Source organism: Ciconia boyciana, chromosome 17 (assembly GCF_034638445.1).
Source record: "Ciconia boyciana chromosome 17, ASM3463844v1, whole genome shotgun sequence".
Classification (NCBI taxonomy): Eukaryota; Metazoa; Chordata; class Aves; order Ciconiiformes; family Ciconiidae; genus Ciconia; species Ciconia boyciana.
The window spans coordinates 1,027,205-1,046,102 of NC_132950.1; the positions used below are offsets into that span (position 1 = coordinate 1,027,205).

At 68.1% G+C, this 18,898-nt stretch overlaps 1 protein-coding gene across 8 annotated transcripts; it reads left to right on the forward strand.

Annotated features, from left to right (window-relative positions):
* The first annotated feature begins 1,149 nt into the window (after positions 1 to 1,149).
* On the forward strand, positions 1,150 to 10,833 carry LIMK1 (LIM domain kinase 1). 8 transcript variants are annotated; one of them, XM_072882352.1, is made up of 16 exons: positions 1,150 to 1,320; positions 3,593 to 3,689; positions 5,552 to 5,690; positions 6,079 to 6,188; positions 6,263 to 6,454; positions 7,284 to 7,389; positions 7,476 to 7,660; positions 7,737 to 7,920; positions 8,066 to 8,152; positions 8,389 to 8,520; positions 8,631 to 8,690; positions 8,768 to 8,833; positions 8,931 to 9,087; positions 9,211 to 9,266; positions 9,354 to 9,511; positions 9,612 to 10,833. In XM_072882352.1, the coding sequence occupies exons 1-16, from the start codon at positions 1,263 to 1,265 to the stop codon at positions 9,763 to 9,765; spliced, it is 1,941 nt and encodes a 646-aa protein (XP_072738453.1). In that variant the 5' UTR covers positions 1,150 to 1,262; the 3' UTR covers positions 9,766 to 10,833. The 8 variants fall into 8 exon arrangements, with proteins under 8 accessions (XP_072738453.1, XP_072738451.1, XP_072738454.1 ...); XM_072882350.1 differs by having other exon boundaries at positions 9,211 to 9,511; XM_072882353.1 differs by lacking the exon at positions 6,079 to 6,188 and having other exon boundaries at positions 1,161 to 1,320.
* The last annotated feature ends 8,065 nt before the right edge of the window (positions 10,834 to 18,898 follow it).

The following is an 18,898-nucleotide window of genomic DNA, read 5'->3' on the forward strand; positions in this document are numbered from 1 at the left end:
AGGGGGACGTCTGTGCCCTGTCCCATGGTGATGGCCTGGGGATGCAGGGAGATGTCCATGCCCCAACCCATGGTGACAGCTTGAGGACCAAGGGGGACGTCCATGCCCTGCCCTTGGTGACAGCCCAAGGGACCCAGCGGGACATCCATGACCTGTCCCATGGTGACAGCCTGGGCATGAGAGGGATACCCATGTCGTGCCCCACAGTGGCAGCCTGGGGGATGATGGGGACACCCATGCCCTGCCCCATGGTGACAAGGACACCCATGCCTTTCCCACACTGACAGCCCGGGGGACGATGGGGACACCCGTGCCTTGCCCCATGGTGACAGCCCGGGGTAGTTGGGGACACCCGTGCCCTGTCCCACACTGACAGCCCGGGGGACGATGGGGACACCCGTGCCCTGCCCCATGGTGACAGCCCGGGGTAGCTGGGGACACCCGTGCCCTGCCCCACGGTGACAGCCCGGGGGACGATGGGGACACCCGTGCCCTGTCCCACACTGACAGCCCGGGGGACGATGGGGACACCCGTGCCCTGTCCCACACTGACAGCCCGGGGGACGATGGGGACACCCGTGCCCTGCCCACGGTGACAGCCCGGGGGACGATGGGGACACCCGTGCCCTGCCCACGGTGACAGCCCGGGGGACGATGGGGACACCCGTGCCCTGTCCCACACTGACAGCCCGGGGGACGATGGGGACACCCGTGCCCTGTCCCACACTGACAGCCCGGGGGACGATGGGGACACCCGTGCCCTGCCCACGGTGACAGCCCGGGGGACGATGGGGACACCCGTGCCCTGTCCCACACTGACAGCCCGGGGGACGATGGGGACACCCGTGCCCTGCCCCACGGTGACAGCCCGGGGGACGATGGGGACACCCGTGCCCTGTCCCACACTGACAGCCCGGGGGACGATGGGGACACCCGTGCCCTGCCCACGGCGACAGCCCCAGCGCCCCGCATCCCCCCGTTCCCCCGGCCCCGCCCTCATTCACCCACGAGCCCCGCCCCGCCCTCCTGGCCGCGCCCCACCCCCGGCCCCGCCTCCCCGCCCCTTCTCCTGGCCCCGCCCCGCTCCCTGGCCCCGCCCCTCGGCCCCGCCCGGCCCCGCCCCCGGCGGCCCCGCCCGCGCCGTGCCGCCGCCCGGCCATCGCCGCCCGCCCGCCGGAGCCGCAGCGGCAGGGCCGGGGCCGGGGCCGGGGCTGGGCCGGGGCGAGGGCAGGGCCTGGCGCGGCGCCGGGCAGCGCGGCTGCATGAGGTTGATGCTGCTGTGCTGCACCTGGAGGGACGAGCCTATGGGAGAGGACGAAGGTGCGTGACCCCCCGGGCCCCCCCGCCTGACTCAGCGCTTCCGCCGCCACGGGGCCCCGCGACCCCCCGGCTCACCCGCACCCCCAGCCAGCTCGCAGCCCCCGCATCCCCCCTGCATCCCCCTGCACCCCCATCCAGACTGCATCCTCTCTGCAGTCTCCCTGCACCCCTGCATCCCCCTGCACCCCTACGTTCTCCTCTGTACCCCCCATCTAGCTTGCATCCCCCATCACCCCCTGCACCCCTCATCCAGCCCACATCACCCCTGCATCCCCCACTGCACCCCTCTTCCAGCCTGCATCCCCCTTGCACCCCCACGCCCCCCTCTGCACTCCCCATCCACCCCACATCACCCCCTGCAGCCCCCATTGCAGCGCCTTTCCAGCCTGCATCCCCTGCACCCCCACATCCCCCTGCACCCCCCTACACCCCTCACCCAGCCCCCATCACCCCCTGCACCCCCCTACTCCCCTCATCCAGCCCCCATCACCCCCTGCACTCCCCTACTCCCCTCATCCAGCCCACATCACCCCCTGCACCCTCCTTCCAGCCTGCATCCCCCCTGCACCCCCATATCCCTTCCTGCACCCCTCATCTAGCCCACATCACCCCCTGTATCCCCCTGCACCTCCACATTCTCCCTGCACCCCCCTTGCAGCCTGCATCCCCCTGCATCCCCAAATCTCCCCTGTACCTCCCATCCAGCCTGCATCCCCCCGCACCCTCCCATCCTCCCCTGCACCCCCCATCTTGCCTGCATCCCCCTTTATCCCTCCCTGCACCCCTGTCCAGCCTACATCCCTGCCTGCACCCCCATCTCCCCCTGTACCTCCCATCCAGCCTGCATCCCTCCCTGCACCCCCACATCCCCCTTCTGCACCCCCCACACTCCCACATCTCCCCCTGCACACCCCATGTCCCCCTACTGCACCCCATCCAGCCTGCACCCCTCTGCATCCCCACCCCCTGCACCCCCACATCCCCCTCCAGCTTGCATCCCTCCCTGCACCCCACAAACACCCTGCACTTCTCTCGCTGCACCCCAGTTTCCCCCTGTAGCTCCTACGCCTCCTTCCCTGCACCCCCACATCCCTACTGTGCCTCCCATCCACTCTGCGCCCCCGGACCCCTCATCCCTCCCCACACCCCCGTTGAACGCGCACCCCCAGTACCTCTGCAGCCACTGTGCATCCCTCGCCTCCCTCCCTGCACCTCCATATCCCCCCGCTGCACCCCCTGTGTGCCCCCGCACCCCTTTCCATCCTGCAGTCCCCCATCCAGCACCCATCCTGCACCCCTCTGTATCCCTGCACTGCTCCTGTACCCCATCTGTGCCGCATCCCCAGCACCTTCTGTGTCCCTGCACCCATCCTGCACCCCTCTGTGTCCCCCCATGCACCCTGCATCCCCCAGCACCCATCCTGCACCCCTCTGTGTCCCCCCATGCACCCTGCATCCCCCAGCACCCATCCTGCACCCCTCTGTGTCCCCCCATGCACTTTATGTCCCACTGGATCCCTCCTTTACACCCCTTCCATCCTGCCCCCTTCATCTCCCCCCACACCCACCCTGCACTCTGTGCACCCATCCTGCACCCTTGCACCCATCCCGCACCCTCTGCCCCCGTCCTATACCCCATCATCCCTCCCGCACCCATCCCGCACCTCAGCCCCCCATCCCGCCCCTCCTGCACCCCAGCCGCGAGCACCCAGGCACTCCTGCATCCCCAGCGTCTCTGTGCCCCCCAAAACATCTGTTCTGCTGCTCAGCACCCTGCTGTGTGTCCCCCCCATCGTCCCTGCACCCCCAACCTGCCTGTCCCCTGTGCTGGCCGAACCCTGCACCCCTCCAGCACCTCCAGGGGACACCCTGGGTCCCCAATGCTACCCCCCGCACCCCGTACCCACCCTCAGCCTCCCTGTGTTCCCCCACACCCCTGTGGGCACCCAGCACCCCCTCCCCGGTGACGTGGGCACCCATGGTCACGGCAGTGCCCCCGGGGGACAGCGGCTCCGGAGGTGGCCTGGCACGGCGCAGGCCCCGGCTGGCACCACCGCGCTGAGCCCCTGCGCTGTCCCCAGCCGTGGGGACATTGGCGCCACGACCTTGTCCCCGTTACAGGGTCGACGGGTGGGGGCCGGGGGGTGGAATTTGTCACCCCGAGCAGAGGGACTTAATCCTGGGGGATGTGCCTGGGTGCTGCTGCGGGGAAGATGGGGACAGCCGGCAGGGTGACAGCCCTGTCCCCCTTGTGTCCCCCCCTTCCATCCAGGGACCGACCTGCCGGTGTGTGCAAGCTGCGGGCAGGGCATCTACGATGGGCAGTACCTGCAGGCGCTGGACGCTGACTGGCACGCCGACTGCTTCCGGTAGGAGCCCGCGGCCCAGCCAGGACGGCCTTGGGGACACCGGGATGCTCCGCAGGGACAGGGACAGCGGACCCCCCTGCTCCGGCCACGGCACGGACTCGTGCGAGGCCATCGCACGCACCCAGATGCTCGCGCGAGCGTGGCTGCGTGTCCTCGCGCCCGCGGGGCGGCGCGGGCAGCGGGGTACAGGCAGGGCTCACCCGTGATGCCGAGCCTGGCAGAGGGCTCTGCTGCCCGTACCCCGCTGTTCCCCCACGCTGCCCCTTCCTGCCCGGTGACGGTGACCGGTGACGGGGTGCGCGGGGCTGATGTCACCCGGCCCCCTCCCTCCCTGTTTCCTCTTTCACTCGTGCCCTCCCGGCAGCTGGAGCGGTGGGAGCCCCGAGGAGGAGGAGGAGGAGGAGGAGGAAGGTCCAGGGTCGGGGGGCTCAAGGGGTGGCTGGGACCCGGTGGGGGTCCCCGTGGGGCTGGGGGTGCTGAGCGCGGCGGGGCACCGGCGTGGCCCCCCCGTCCCGTGGAGGATGCTGGCGGCCGTGCTGAGGAAGAGCCGCGTCCTGAGCGCCGGAGCCAAGTGAGTGGGAGTGGGTCGGGCCGGACTCTGCCCCCGTGGACCCCCAGGGTGCCCTGCCTGCCCCCCCCGCGGGCGCTTTGCCTGTCCCGTGTCCCGTCCCCCCGTCCCCGTGCTCGGCTCCCCCCTCCCGGGGCCATCAGCCCCCGCGAAACCACGGCGGGGCCGCAGCTGGATCCGGCCCCCCCCACGGGAGACCGGCTTCCGGCAGCCCTGGGCTCGCCGCTGCAAAAGCCTTCCTCCCCCTCCTCCTCTTCTTCTTCCTGCCCCGCCGCTTGCAGCCGTGGAAGGGAGCGTGGGCCTCAGCCCCGTCACGCGTGGGAGGCGGCGGGATGCGGCCGCCCCGTCGGGGGTAAGGGGGCGGGGCCGCGCGGCCGCCCCCCATTGGCCAGCGCCCCCCCTCCCCCCCGGGGGAGGCTTCGGGCGGCGGAGTCCTCGCGCGGTGACGTCATGGGGTGGGGAAATTCCGCACCGTGACGTCACGCCTGGTTGGTATTCCACCTGCGCGCGGCGCCCGCCCCCGGCTGGGGGGGGCGGGAGGGGACTGCGGCAGCCCCCGTGCACCCCCATTGCAGCAGCCCCCTTGCACCCCCCATCACCTCCCTGCACCCCCCCTCTCCCTGTCCCAGAGCAGCTGCCTGCACCCCCTGCACCCCATCTGCAGCACCCAGGGCATTGCACCCCCGCGGCTGGCATGTCCCTGACCAGGTGGCGCGTCCCTCCCTGTGTCTGTGACCAGGTGGCACGTCCCTGTGTGTCTCTGACCAGGGTGGCACGTCCCTTCCCTCCGTGTGTCCGTGACCAGGCTGGCACATCCGCGACCAGGGTGGCATGTCCCTCTATCTGTGACCAAGCTGGCATGTCCCTGTGTCTGTGACCTGGGTGGCATGTCCCTCTGTGTGTCCGTGACCAGGCTGGCATGTCTGTGACCAGCATGGCACATCCCTCTGTGTGTCTGTGCCAGGCTGGCACGTCCGTGACCAGACTGTGACCGGTCTGGCACGTCCATGCAGGGCTGGCACCTCCCTCTCCCCATGCCTGTCCCTGCCCCATGTCCCCTGCCCTGTCCACCCTGGTGTCCCCGCACGTCCCCACACTGCCAGCCAGCACTGGCACCCCCGGAGCCACCTGCTGCACCCTGGGGATGGTGACACACGGATGCGGTGGCCCTGCAGCAGGGTAGGAAACAGGGGAAGCAGCTTGCTCAGAGAGCCGTGGGGTGGACGGGCACTGGCTGCCCTCTGGGGTGATGACGGGGATGTGGTGACAACGGGGTCCCCGTCCCCTGCCGCAGGTGCTGTGAGTGCGGGGCCTCCCTGTCCCACCAGTACTATGAGAAGGATGGGCGCCTGTACTGCAAGAAGGATTACTGGGCACGCTTCGGGGAGCTCTGCCACGGCTGCTCCGAGCAGATCACCAAGGGGCTGGTCATGGTGAGTGCTGGGGGGACACGGAGGGGGACACGGATCCCTGACCCACAGCTGAGCTCCCGGGGGAGGGGGTGCAGCCCCCCAGCACAGGTTGGGCTCTGGGGGTGGCAGGGGTGTCCTCTGTGTTTTAGAGGGACCCTGGGACCCTGGGGGGAGTATGTGCCCTCATACTGGGGCTGGGGGTGCAGGGGGGCGGCTCAGGGTGGTGGGGAGATGTCCCTGCAGCCATCCCCAGTGCGGCGGCACGATCGTCCCCGCCACGCCGTGGCTCAGCCTGCCCTTCCTTTGGCCCTGGTGCACCCTTGGGTGCTCCCAGCACCATCCGAGCCCTGGCACCACGCTCGGTGCCCCGGACGCCTGGTTCCCCGGGGCTGATGGCATCTGCCTGCAGGTGGCCGGGGAGCAGAAGTACCACCCCGAGTGCTTCAGCTGCCTCAACTGCCGCACGTTCATCGGGGACGGTGACACCTACGCGCTGGTGGAGCGCTCCAAGCTCTACTGGTACGTCCCGGCCTGGGTGGGTGAGACACGGCCCCTGGCACCCCCCACCCACTCACCTCCGTTCGGCCCCGCAGCGGGCACTGCTATTACCAGATGGTGGTGACGCCGGTCATCGAGCAGATCCTGCCGGATTCGCCAGCTTCCCGCATCCCGCACACCGTCACGCTCGTCTCCATCCCTGCCTGCTCCGACGGCAAACGTGGCTTCTCCGTCTCCATCGACCAGGGCTGCGGCACCGAGCACCCCCGCACCGTCCGCGTCCGAGAGTGCGTCTGTGTCCCCTCTGCCACCGTCCCCTCCCCGGGGCTGGGGGCATCCCGTGCCCTTTCTGCTGGTGGGATCCACCCCACAGAGACTTTTTGGGGTGGGAGGGTGAGGGATGGGGCTGGTGTGTCCCCATCAGCTGAGGGTGGCCAGAGGGGACTGTGCTGGCATGTCCCCAGCCATTAGGGTGGCTTGGAGGTGACGTGCTGGCATTGCCCCATCTGCCAGGGTAGGCTGTGGGTGCCGGGCTGGCGTGTCCCCGTATGCTTGGGATGGCTCGTGGGTACTGTGCCAGCGTGTCCCCATCCAGGAGGAGTGACCCGTGGGCAGCGTGCCTGCGTGTCCCCATCTGGTAGGGGTGACCCGTGGGCAGCATGCCTGCGTGTCCCCAGCTAGCAGGGGTGACCCATGGGTGCCATGCCTCCACGTCCCCATCTAGCAGGGGTGACTCGTGGGTACCGTGACTGTGTGTCCCCATCCCGGAGGGGTGACTCACGGGTACTGTGACAGCATGTCCCCATCAAGCAAGGGTGGCTTGTGGGCAGCGTGTCTGTGTCCCCATCCAACAGAGGTGACCCGTGGGCAGCGTGCCTCTGTGTCTCGGTCTAGCAGGGGTGGCTCGTGGGCAGCTCACAGGCACGTCCCCATCTCGCAGGGGTGACTCGTGGGTGCCATGACAGCATGTCCCCATCTCACAGAGGTGACTCGCAGGGGACGTGACAGCCTGTCCCCATTGGCTGGGGGTGGCTCGTGGGCAGTGTCCCAGCACATCCCCACCCGTGACAGTGTCGGGGCCAGGGGGCTGACCCCTGCTGCCTGCCGGCCCTGCAGGGTGGATCCAGACTGCATCAGCCCTGACATGAAGAACTCCATCCACGTGGGCGACCGCATCCTGGAGATCAACGGCACCCCCATCGGCCACGTCCCCCTGGATGAGGTATGCTCCCCCCAGAGTTCCCCCCGAACCAGCACTGCACCCCCCCAACCCCCCAAACCACCCCTGCCATCCTTTTCTGCCCCCAGATCGACCTGTTGATCCAGGAGACCAGCCGCCTGCTCCAGCTGACCATCGAGCACGACCCCCACCAGCCCCTTGCCCGCGAGTCGGGACTTGCCTGCAGCCCCCTGCCCGCCCCGTGCAGCCCCCTGCACTCCCCGGCCCCCCTGCCCTGCGGGGAGCCCGGCACCATGCGCCAGCGGATTGTCACGTAAGGCCACCAGCTCGCCCCCCTCTGCCATTCAGGTCCCTCCTTGGGGTTGACCGTCTGTCCGTCCGTTCCGCAGGAGGAGCTGCAGCACGGACAAGTCTCCGGGCTCCGGCTCGGTGGGCTCGCCCGCATCCCAACGCAAGGACATCGGTCGCTCTGAGTCGTTGCGCGTCGTCTCCCGTGCCCATCGCATCTTCCGCCCCTCCGACCTGATCCATGGCGAGGTGCTGGGCAAGGGCTGCTTCGGCCAGGCCATCAAGGTGGGGCTGGGTGACCACAAGTGTCACGAGCATGAGGGTCTCAGCTCCCGGGGATGGAGGGGGGGGTATTGTCTCCCCCAGGGTGTCCCCAGAGGTGGGGGTGGTAGCGGGGAGCCAGTGGCTCAGCCCCTGTGCTCCCTGCCAGGTGACGCATCGGGAGACGGGCGAGGTGATGGTCATGAAGGAGCTGATCCGCTTTGACGAGGAGACGCAGAGGACCTTCCTCAAAGAGGTGAGTGTCCCCTTTCTTTAATCCCCCTGGTTTGGGGTGGACACGAGGGATGGGGCTGTCCGATCCTGTCCCCCACCCTGACATGGGGTGCTGGCCACGACACCTGGAGTGGGGGGGGCCAGGCACCATGGGGTGCAGGCAGCCCTGCCTGTCTAATGGAGAACACGTGAGCAGCAGGTCTGTCCAGGTGGGTGCTGGGTGCCTCAGGGTGTCACAGGCACGGGGGGGTCCTGCAGGTGAAGGTGATGCGCTGCCTGGAGCACCCCAACGTGCTGAAGTTCATCGGAGTGCTGTACAAGGAGAAGAGGCTGAACTTCATCACGGAGTACATCAAGGGGGGCACCTTGAGGGGCCTCATCAAGAACATGGTGAGCACTGGGGGGGCAGGTCTGCCCCCCACCACCCCACAGCCCTGTGGGGCTGGAGGACCCCCTCTCCTCTCTCCTCTTCTCTGGCAAATCCCCCCTCCTGCCCCCAGGACAGCCACTACCCCTGGAGCCAGCGGGTCAGCTTCGCCAAGGACATCGCCGCCGGCATGGTGGGTGCCACCGGGGGTGGGTGGGTGGGGGGCCGTGGGGTGGGGGTGCCCCCACTCTAAGCCCATCCTTCCCCCAGGCCTACCTCCACTCCATGAACATCATCCACCGTGACCTCAACTCTCACAACTGCCTCGTGCGGGAGGTGAGTCCCACCTCGGTGCTGTCCTCCCCTGGCCTGGGTGGGGGTCTCAGCCCCCTGCATGGCTCCCCCCATGCCTCACCCCTCTCCATCCACCCAGAACAAGAGCGTGGTGGTGGCTGATTTTGGGCTGGCACGGCTGATGGTGGACGAGAAGAACCAGCCTGAACATCTCAAGAACCTGAAGAAACCAGACCGCAAGAAGCGGTACACGGTGGTGGGGAACCCGTACTGGATGGCCCCTGAGATGATCAATGGTGAGCCTGGCTGCGGTGCCGCGAGGGGGGATATGGCCAGCCAGAGCTCTGTCCCCAAGCAGGGGACACTTGGTGGGGCAGGAACAGGACGTGCGGCATGGCCTGACCCATCTCTCCCTGCAGGGAGGAGCTACGATGAGAAGGTGGACATCTTCTCCTTCGGCATCGTCCTGTGCGAGGCAAGTACCATTGTGTTTGGGGTCTCCCCTTGGGGCTGGGGTCCCCCCTTGGGGCTGAGCCCGCTCCTCCCTCCCACTTTCCCCCAGATCATCGGCCGGGTGAGCGCTGACCCCGACTACCTGCCCCGCACCACCGACTTCGGCCTCAACGTCAGGGGCTTCCTGGACCGCTACTGCCCCCCCGCCTGCCCCCCCAGCTTCTTCCCCATCGCCGTCTGCTGCTGCGACCTGGACCCCGAGAAGCGGTGAGTGGTTGGGAGCCCCCCACCCCGGGGGACCAGCGGGGCTGGTGGCGGGGGGGGACGGGGCCAGCAGAGCTGCCACATGTCCCCGCTTCTCGCTCAGGCCGTCCTTCAGCAAGCTGGAACAGTGGCTGGAGGCCCTCCGCATGCACCTGGAGATCCACCTGCCGCTGAGCTCCCAGCTGGAGCAGCTGGACCGAGCCTTCGGGGAGACGCACCAGCGGGGCGAGGGCGGGCTGCCCGCGCCCCCCCGATAGAGACCCCCCGCACCCCCTCTGAAGCTGCGGGAGAAGGAGCTGCACCCGCCGCCAGCATCTCCTCCGGCTGCCGCACCACCCCGGGGCTGGATCCCTGGGGCTCCCCGGATGAGCCCCCCACCCTGTCTCCTCTGCACGGGTTGCCTGCGCTGCTGCCCGCACCGCTGCCCGCACCGTCCCTGGGAGCTGGCTCTCCCCGGGGCTGCACGGCCCCTGTGCACCCCCCGACGCCGTAGCTGTTACCCCCAGGACAAGCCCGGCCGGCCACACCGCAGGGACCGTCCCTGCGTCCCCGTGTCCCCCGCCCTGCCCGGCTCACCTCGCCTTTGCACGCCTGGGGGTGCGTGGCCACCGCACCCCCACGAGCCCCGTGGGCTCCCCCATACAGAGCCGCGGCCTCGCGGCGGTGCCTTGGCTTTCTGTGAACTTGCACTGCGACGCAGGAAGGACCCCCCGGTTCCTTTGGGGGGGTACACGGCCCCCGGCCCCCCCGGGGGAGCGCGGCTCCCGGGGCAGCCTTGTAGCAATGCCCTCGTCCTCAGCCGGCCCCTCTCACGCTGCTCCTGCTGGCACCCCGGGCTCGGGGGGCTGCCGGCACCCCCGGCCGAGCGAGGGGTCCTTGGAGGGGGGACCCCCCCCGTGGCGTGGGGACAGGCACGTAGCGGTCCCCGCCGCCCCCACGTCCCTGCTGCCCGTGCTAATCCGTGACCGCGCATCCCTGGGAACAGAGCCGGGTGGTCCGGAGGGATGCGGGGACGTGGCTCTCGGTCCCCTTGACCTGGGGTGGTTGGGGGGGCGGGGGGGTTGCGCCGTGCGGTGCTTTTCATGCTCTTTATTCAGGTTCATTTTTCTGTAAGATATTTAAAGAGAAGAGTTTGTATTATTTTTTCATACGATGTAGCGTTTGCCATGTGTCACTGCCTCGGTTCTGCTTTCCCGAAGGGATGAAACTGTGAAGCCTCTCCGTGCACTTTTGCCCGGGAAGTCCAAGGCGACGTCCTCTCCGGAGGCGGGAAGGGAGCTCAAACTGTGATGTACCCCGAGCCGTGAGTCAATAAATCCTTCCCTGCTCGCTGCCCGGCCTGCTTGGGAATCGCTTGCCTCCCCCGGGGGGGCTGGGAGCTCTTGGGGAGACTGAGGCAGGAGGGGCTGGACGCTCCGCTCGGGGCGGTGCGGTGGTACCGGACTCGGCGGCATCCCCCAGGCTCAGTCACGGCCGTGGTGGCAGTACTGCTGTCCCCCTTTGTGCTGTTCCCACCCCATCGGGGGTCCCCTGCCAGCCCTGGGGCTGATGCCGTCGCTGCCTGCACCGCCTGGCCGGGCCCCCAGGGCCCCCCAGCCCTGCGTCCCTTCCCTGCCGGGCTGTGCCCCCTGTCGCCCCACGCGATGGCAGAGCCCACAGTTGTGACAGGCAGGTTACGGAGCTGCGTGACTGGGCGCCGTGGAGTGGCTTCGCCTTCGATGTAAAACAAGCCCCAGGGGACAGCAAGGTGGCCCGTGCCCCACGCAAGGGTGGCCCATGGCCATCCCATGCTGTCCCTCTGTCCTTGTCACCTTCCTAAACCAAATTAAGGTCCCCAAGGTAGGGGATCTCCATTCTCAGAGGGGTTCGAGCATCGGCGAGGGAAAACCTGGTCCCCAAGGAGCTCATGGGCAGGTGACAGGATGGGGACTGGGCGATGTCCCCAAGGATGGCCCTAGAGATGCTGCAGCTTGGTGAGGAGGGGAGGGGGCAGCGCAGCCCGAAGGGGTCCCGGGACCCAGGCTGGACCCCCCCCTCAGGAACACCTTGTGGTTTATTGCTCCGGGGATGCTCAGCCTCAGCATGGGAGGGACTGGGGGTGTTGGGGAGGTGACAGTGGCTCAGTCCCCCCCCGGCGTGGCTCCTTCATCTGACTGCTTGTCCCATGTCACCCCGGTGAAAGGACGGGGGCAAACACCCTGCCAGCGTCACGGTGCCGTCACAGCGCCCTTGGTGACATCGCGCCGTGCCAGTTCTTTGCTCTGGGAGCAGGACACCATCGCTCCCCAGGAACATCGGGGCAGCAGGGGACCCGTTGCGGCTGTCATCCCTGGGAAACACCATGGTCCCCAATCCCCTGCCGCCACAGGACAGCAGGACCCCGGGGGACCCCCAGCCCCGCAGTGGGAGCCCCGCATCCCCGCGGGAATCCCAGTCCCCCCGTAGCCCCTCACCCAGCTGGATGGAGCTGCGGAGCAGGATGTGCCTGGTGCAGCCAGTGCCATCGGGTGACTTGCTGGTGACCCTGCAGAGGTCCCTCGGTGCCAGGCACGGGGAGAGCCAGGCAAGAGCCAGCAGCTGGCCATGGCAGGGCCAGAGCGGTGGCAGCTCGGTCACCACTGTGACCAGCGACTCGTCCCAGACCGAGTCACCGGCCAGGAGTCCCCCCTCACCAGGCAGGGAGGTGGCTCCGGCACAGCCCCCGTGGCCCCACGCCACGGCCGTCACCCACCCAAAGCCCCCCCACGGGGGTGTGCAGCACCCTGTGCCCAAATCCGGCCACCGGCGTGTGCGGCACCCGGCCTCCCGCCGGCCACCCTCCCAGCCGGCGGCAGCCTGGCAGGGCTCCTCGCCTGCGCAGTCCCCCCCAGGCCAGCCCGACACTGGCGTGAGGGGCTCGCTGTCCCCGCTCCTGGCACCTGGCTGTCCCCCTCGGCTGTCACCTCTCAGGAGGGACAAGGGCACCCAGACCAAGCCGCAGGCCACTGAGAGCTGCCCCCGTGCCCCCTGTCCCCGCCAGGATCCTGCTCTGTCCCCATCCGAGGTGGTCCCCAGGGACACCCCTGGCAGGGCTCTGCCCAAGCTCGGCGCCGGCTCGGCGTGGTGGTCCTTGCTGCAGGTGGGGAGCCAGGTCTCCCCATGTCCCACGTCCCCACTGGCAGGCCAGCAGACAAGTGCCACCGAGGTGGTGGCCAAAGGCACCGGTGGCTCTGGCAAGGACACGGCTGAGCCAGCGTTGCTCAGCGGAGCCTCCCCCACCGTCCTCCTGCACGAGGGCCAGACCGAGAGCTCCGGCTCTGGCTGCGATGATGGGGACAAGCCATCAGCCACTGGGTTTATCACCTTCTTTGTGGGTAAGTTTGGGCTATCGGGTGGGATGGAGTGCGGCTTCCCCTGACATCTCAGCAGGGTGGGCACTGGTGCTGGTGGGACCCTCCTGGGGGGACAGCGGCTGCCTTGGGCAAAGGGTGACAGGCAGTAGGGTCCTCAAGAGGCTTAAGGAGATGTGCAAAGAGAGGAGGTGCTAGGGTCCAGTCGGGGCATCCAGCTCCATAGGGATGTGGGGAGCTTGAGAAGGGTTGCTGGGGTCCCACCAGGGTGCCCAGCTCCATAGTGACATGGGGAGCTGTAGAAGGGTTTCTGGGGTCCAGTGGGCACCCAGCACCATAGGGACATGGGGAGCTGGAAAGGGGTCATTGGGGTCTGGCTAGGGTGTCCAGCTCCATAGGGATGTGGGGACAGGTCCCCATCCTTGGCCGCAGGAAGGCTCACCCACACTGAAGGATTTTCCAGCGGCGAGTGGGAGGTGGCAGTGGGGACCTCCGGAGCCCTTTCCACCAGTGTTTCTGTGGCTCTGCCCATCCCTGCTTTGAGCTGGAGGCTGGACTAGAGATGTCCTGAGATCTGTCCTGTCCTACACCGCTCTGATCCACCACCCTATGCCTGGTGCCTGGCTCTGCAGGGTCTCTGTCATGGTTGGCGCCGGCCCCAGAGCAACCCTTTGTCCCCTGGGCACAGCATCCATCCTTCCAGCTCCGGACTGGGGACTGTGCATGGTCCAGGAGCACCTTGAGCCCTCCTTCTGTGATTTGGGCAGAGAGGTGTCACTGTCACAGCCCCACGTTCCCTGCCCCCCAGCAGCCTGGGCTGGGACAGGAGCCATCTCCTTGGGTCGTGTGTGTCACCGGGACCTGGTGGCTCCACGAGGCGAATCCAGACCCCAGAAATCCCCATGGGGCACTGAGGCCAATGCTGGCAGGTCGGTACCCGCCTGCCTCAGTTTCCCCTCTTGCTGGGGCATGGGACGGGGGTGCTGGATGTGGGGATGGGAAGAAGGGGCCATTGCTCCAGCTCCCTGTCCCCCCACAGACGGGGCTGACGAGAGGCACGTTGACGTCCTCTGGACCCTGAAAGGTGAGGCTCGCCCTGGGCAAAGCCAGGCAGGGAAAGCCCGTGGGCCACGCATTGCCGCCTCGCTCGCTGCCGGTTTTTGTAGGGGTTACGTAAACATGGCATTTTTAAGCACAGCACCGGGGATACATCTCTCCCGTGCTTCCCTGCAGCAGAGCTGCCTTCCCTGATCGCCCACCCATCCCTGCCCCTCTCTGCCAACCGGGGACACGTGGGTCCCATCCCTGACGCAGCTGGTGGTCCTGGGGGGAGCACAGGGACCTGGGGGGGGACAGTGGGAGGCCCTGGAAAACCTCAGCCGCTTCTGATGGGAAAACTTGTTTCTCCTTGGTCCCGCTGCCATCCTCCACTGGCTCCGGTGCAAACCCCTTCCCGGCTGTGGCTCCAGAGGAGGAGGTAAGCGATGGGCTGGGGCTGCGGGGTGGGAGCTTGGGGTGACACCGGGATGCTCCTAATTCCTCAGTGCCACCAGGTCCCCAGGCCTGGCACCCGAGATGGGCAGCACCGGCCAGGGAATCCTTTGCAAAGGGTTTGCTGGGGCTGGTGACAAGTGATGAGTTGTGGGAGGGCTCAGCTGGGGGGGCAGGCCCGAGGCTTGCGTGGCCAGGGCTTGGGGTGGGACCTCCTGGGCTTGCGGGTTTGGATGGCTGTGACTCTCTGCCCCCACTGCTGTGCCACCGTCCCATGGAGCTCACCCTGTCCCCTTCTGAGGGGCTGGCACTGGCCGGACACGGGGGAGCGCAGCCCCCAACAGCCCCCAGACCCTCCCTACCCTGCTTGGGAACTGGAGCTGCCTGGAGAGAGACAGCCTGGGGGGCCTGGAGCATGGATGGGGTGACCCTGGTGCATGGGTTTGAGGGGCTGGGAGGCCCTGGCACATGGCTTTAGGCCTTAGGAGACCCAGTGTATGCATTTAGGGGGCTGGGAGACCCTGGCATGTGGGTTTAGAATTTGGGGGACCCCAGCACATGCATTTGGGGGCTATTTGCTGCCCTGCAGGGATCTGTCACAGGGAGTGACCCAGGCATGGGCAGCTCTTACAGACTTGGATCAAGGGAAAAAAGGCAAAGCACAGGAATCAAACCCCAGGCTTTCGGGGTGCCACCCTGAGCACAGACCCTCAGCAACCTGGACCCCCTGCTCAGGATGGCTGGAGAGATCTCGGGGGGGCACCGTGGGGTGCACGATGTGGCTCATCCTCTCTGTGCTGGGAAAAATGAGTTTATCCCCAGCTTGGAGGCTGTTTGGCTGCTTCAGAGACTGGAAAGTGCAGCCTCCCTGCCTGGCTGCCACCTCTGCCCATCCTTTGTCCTTCGGGGTGGCTTTTGGGATGGACCCTTCAGGGCTTTGTCCCCTGGGACATTTTATTTGGAGCAGCTGCGAGGTGCTCCACTCCGGCTGGCATTCCTCGGCCCAGCCTCCACGCTGGGAAGGTCCCAAAACTGGACCCGTTGCAACAGAAAGAGCTAAAAATAGCAGTTCTCATGGCGGATGCAGAAAAGCATCTGAACATGCAGTCGAGGATGGGGCTGACCCCCCAGCCCCACCCCATGCCTGGCAGACGCCCTGTGGCCTCTAGCACCCTAAATCTTCCCCCACTGAACCCCACCTTTGAAAGCCCCCTGGTGCAACCAAAGCCACCAGGACCCACCTTGACAGTGGGGCAATGCTGGGTGCAGGCAGGAGGGAGCAGGCAGCCCCCTGGGTGCGGGCAGTGAGGACACAAGGGGTTAACCTCCCTGCGCCCGCCGGATGCAGCATCCTGGGCTGGGCTCTTTCCATCTTGTTTTGGTTTGGAGGAATAAAAGCTTTGGCAGCGGCATAGCCACTTCCCAAAATAACTCGGCCTCCCATGGTAATTATAGAGCTCTGGTCCCCGGTAGCGGCTCGAAGTGGCTTCTCGGCCCTGCTGTGCCGGGACCTGGTAACACTGCTGCCAGCCGGGGCAAGGGAGACCGGGGTGCCTCAGGGACCTCGGGCATCTCTTGAGCAGCACCAGCCTCCCTTGGCATCACCGTCGCTTCCCTTGTGTCATCCGCCAGCCAAGCAAAATGCAGCCCCTTGCATCCCCCCTCCCAGTGCGCAGCTGATCCCTTCAGCTTTTAATGCTCTATTTAAAGCCTGGGCTGCAGCTCGCCGGCCTTGATGGGCACTAGGCTCCTAGAGCCAGGCCCTGGCAAGCCGGCGGCTGCTCCAGGCTGTGCTCACTGGCATGGCTGAGAACACCCAGCTCATCACAGCAGTGCCTGGCCTGCCCTCCCATGCCCCATGGTGCTCAGCGCTGCTCCTTGAAGGGCAGGGAGAGACAGGGCTGAGCTCCTGGAGCACCCGAGCCTGTAATCCGCAGTAATCTCAGAGGAAAGCACTCGCTGCAGGGATTAGAGATGCAAACGGCCACCCTCGCCTACCTGCCCCTGCCTGCTCCCCTGCCTATGGTGCTGCCTGTAGCCCCCTGGCCTGCAGCGGGCAAGGAAGGGCTGCCAGGCAAGCAGGCTTGCTGCCCGGCCGCCCTAGGTGGACGGGGTCCGGGTGGCCTCTGGGGCTCCCCCACGCTGCATTGAGCCTGTGTCAGTTATTTATGGGAACGAAGGAACACGGAGCCATCTGGCCACAGCCTGGCCCTGTAACATCGGGGGCAACGAGGGCCTGGCCAGTGACAAGGTTGGGGACAAGGCTGAGATGGTCCCTGCAGTCACCCAGCCTTGGTGGGAGTCTTTGTGTGGGGCTAGATCCGGCTTTTCCTGCTGGGAAATTACCACTGCTTCGTCTTATGGGTAGGGAAACTGAGGCAGGGAGGAGCTGCACACAAGAGGGATGCTCTAGGGCTGCATGTGGCTTTGCTGGCATGGGGTGCGTTTGAGGGGGACGAGGACAGCCCCAGTGGGTGGCTGGACCGGGAGGCTGAAATCTGGGGATGGCTGAGCCTCTGCCAGCTGCTCGCTGCAGGCAACAGCCACTGCCGGCCAAGACTCCCCGGCCCTTTTCATGGCCGGGAACACAAGCACCCCACGCCACCCCGGCCGGCTGTGCCAGCGTCCTCCCCTGCCCTTGGCAGGGACAGGGGGGATACAGCCACGTGCCACTGGCACTCGCTGCCTTTGAAAGCACGGGCCTGGGACCGGGGGCATCCCGGGAAGGGGCTGCAACCCCTGGCATAGGATGGGGATGGGGACAGGGACACGGCCCGCAGGGTTACTGTTCCCCCTGCCAGATTTCCAGCCTGCCAGCTGAGCCAAGGCAGGGCTGTGGGCAGGATTGCCTGGCATCAGCCCTGGGAAAGACTCCAGGAGGGGGGGGCAGGCTGGAGTTTTGCAGAAAGAGCACTGGGAAAGACTGGGATCCGGTGCCCCATGGCCAGTGCAGTCCCCAGTCCCTGGTACCCGGCACATGGTGCCCGATGTGTGATGTGTGGTGCCAGCGCGTTTGCCTGGTAATCGGTACCTGGTGCATGGTTCCCAGTGCCCAATACCCGCTAACTGGTACCCAGTGCCCAGTGCTCCAAACACCCAGTGGCTGGTGTGCAGTGACTAGTGCCCAGTGCCTCCTGCCCAATACCTGGTACCTGCCGAGCAAGGCCCGGCACTGGTGCCCGCTGCTGGGAGGTCACTCCCTGGTGCTGGGGCTGTTCCCTCTCACCTGTACCAGTACCCGGTGCTGGGGCCTTGTACCCGCTGGCTGCTGCCCGTGCCAGGACCCTGCGCCCGGCGCATGGTGCACCGTGCTGGTGCCCCGTACCTGGCGCTGGTGCCCTGCCCCCGGTACCCCGTGCCAATGCCCTGGGCCCGGTGCTGGTGCCCTGCGCCCGGTACCCCGTGCCGGTTCCCTGTGCCCAGTGCCCCGGTGCTGGTGCCCCATACCCCGTGCCTGGTGCCGGTGTCCCGGTGCCGATGCTGGAGCCCCGTGCCTGGTGCTGCTGCCTCGTACCGCTGCCCCGTGCCCGGTGCGCAGTGCCCGGCGCCTGGTGCACGATGCCGGTGCCCGGTGCCTGGTCCCGGTGCCCGGTGCCGGTGCCGCCGGTGCCGAGCGGCCGCCCCCGCCCCGCCCGCCGCCCGCTCCGCCCCGGGCCGCCCCCGCCCCCGCCGGCTGCTATTTCTGCTAATCCCGGCGGCGGGGCCCGGCCGTGCCGCTCGGCAGCCGCCGCTCCCGGACGGCGCCCGGCGCCGCAGCCATGGTAAGGCCGGCGGCGGGGGGCCGGGGGCCGGGCCGGGCCGCGCCGCGCCGCAGCGCAGCGCAGCGGGGGGCCGGGCCCGCTCCCGCATCCCGGTGCCCTCCGTGAAGGTGACGGTGCGGCGGGGGCGGAGCGGGCCGGGGCCGCAGCGGGGCGCGGGGGGGGGCGGGCACGGGCAGCGAGGCAGCACCTGCCCGGACCCGGCGGGCAGCAGCCGGGCAGCGTCCCGGGACCAGCCTTGGGGGAGACGGGGGGGGGGGGTACAACGGGACCGCCTGCACGCCGCCCTTCGCCGTGGCATCGGGGCGGGCGCCTCCCGGAAGGGCGACGCTGCCTCCGAGCGGCACCTGCGTGTCCCCGCGACCTGCGGCACCCGCGGGGTGTCCCTGCGCGGGCAGGGGGGGCTGCTCTCCAAGCGTGGGTCACCCCGCCGTGCCTTGGGCAGATCCCCCGGGCTGCGGCCCCGGCGCTGCCGCGCTGGCCGGGCCCTCCTGCGGGGACTGTCGCGCACGCCTGGCGCCTAGCTGCGCGTTGGAGCCGTCTCTGCAGTTACCGGCAAGGTCCGGAGCCGCCAACGGCCTTCCCGGCTCGGCAGGAGCCTGTCCTGCATCGCTTGTCCTGCCTCGCCCCTCTTCGGTGGTGGCAGGTCCCCAGGAGCCACTGGGCAGGGCCACGTCCTCACGGGGACCTCGGGGCACTCGCCATGCCCAGGGTGGGGATGCAGATGGAGGGCTGTGGCCGTGGCTTGCGTGGCACCAGGGTTGCGGCAGCCGGGACAGCCGCCCTTGGTGGGGACCATCGCGGCTGTCCTT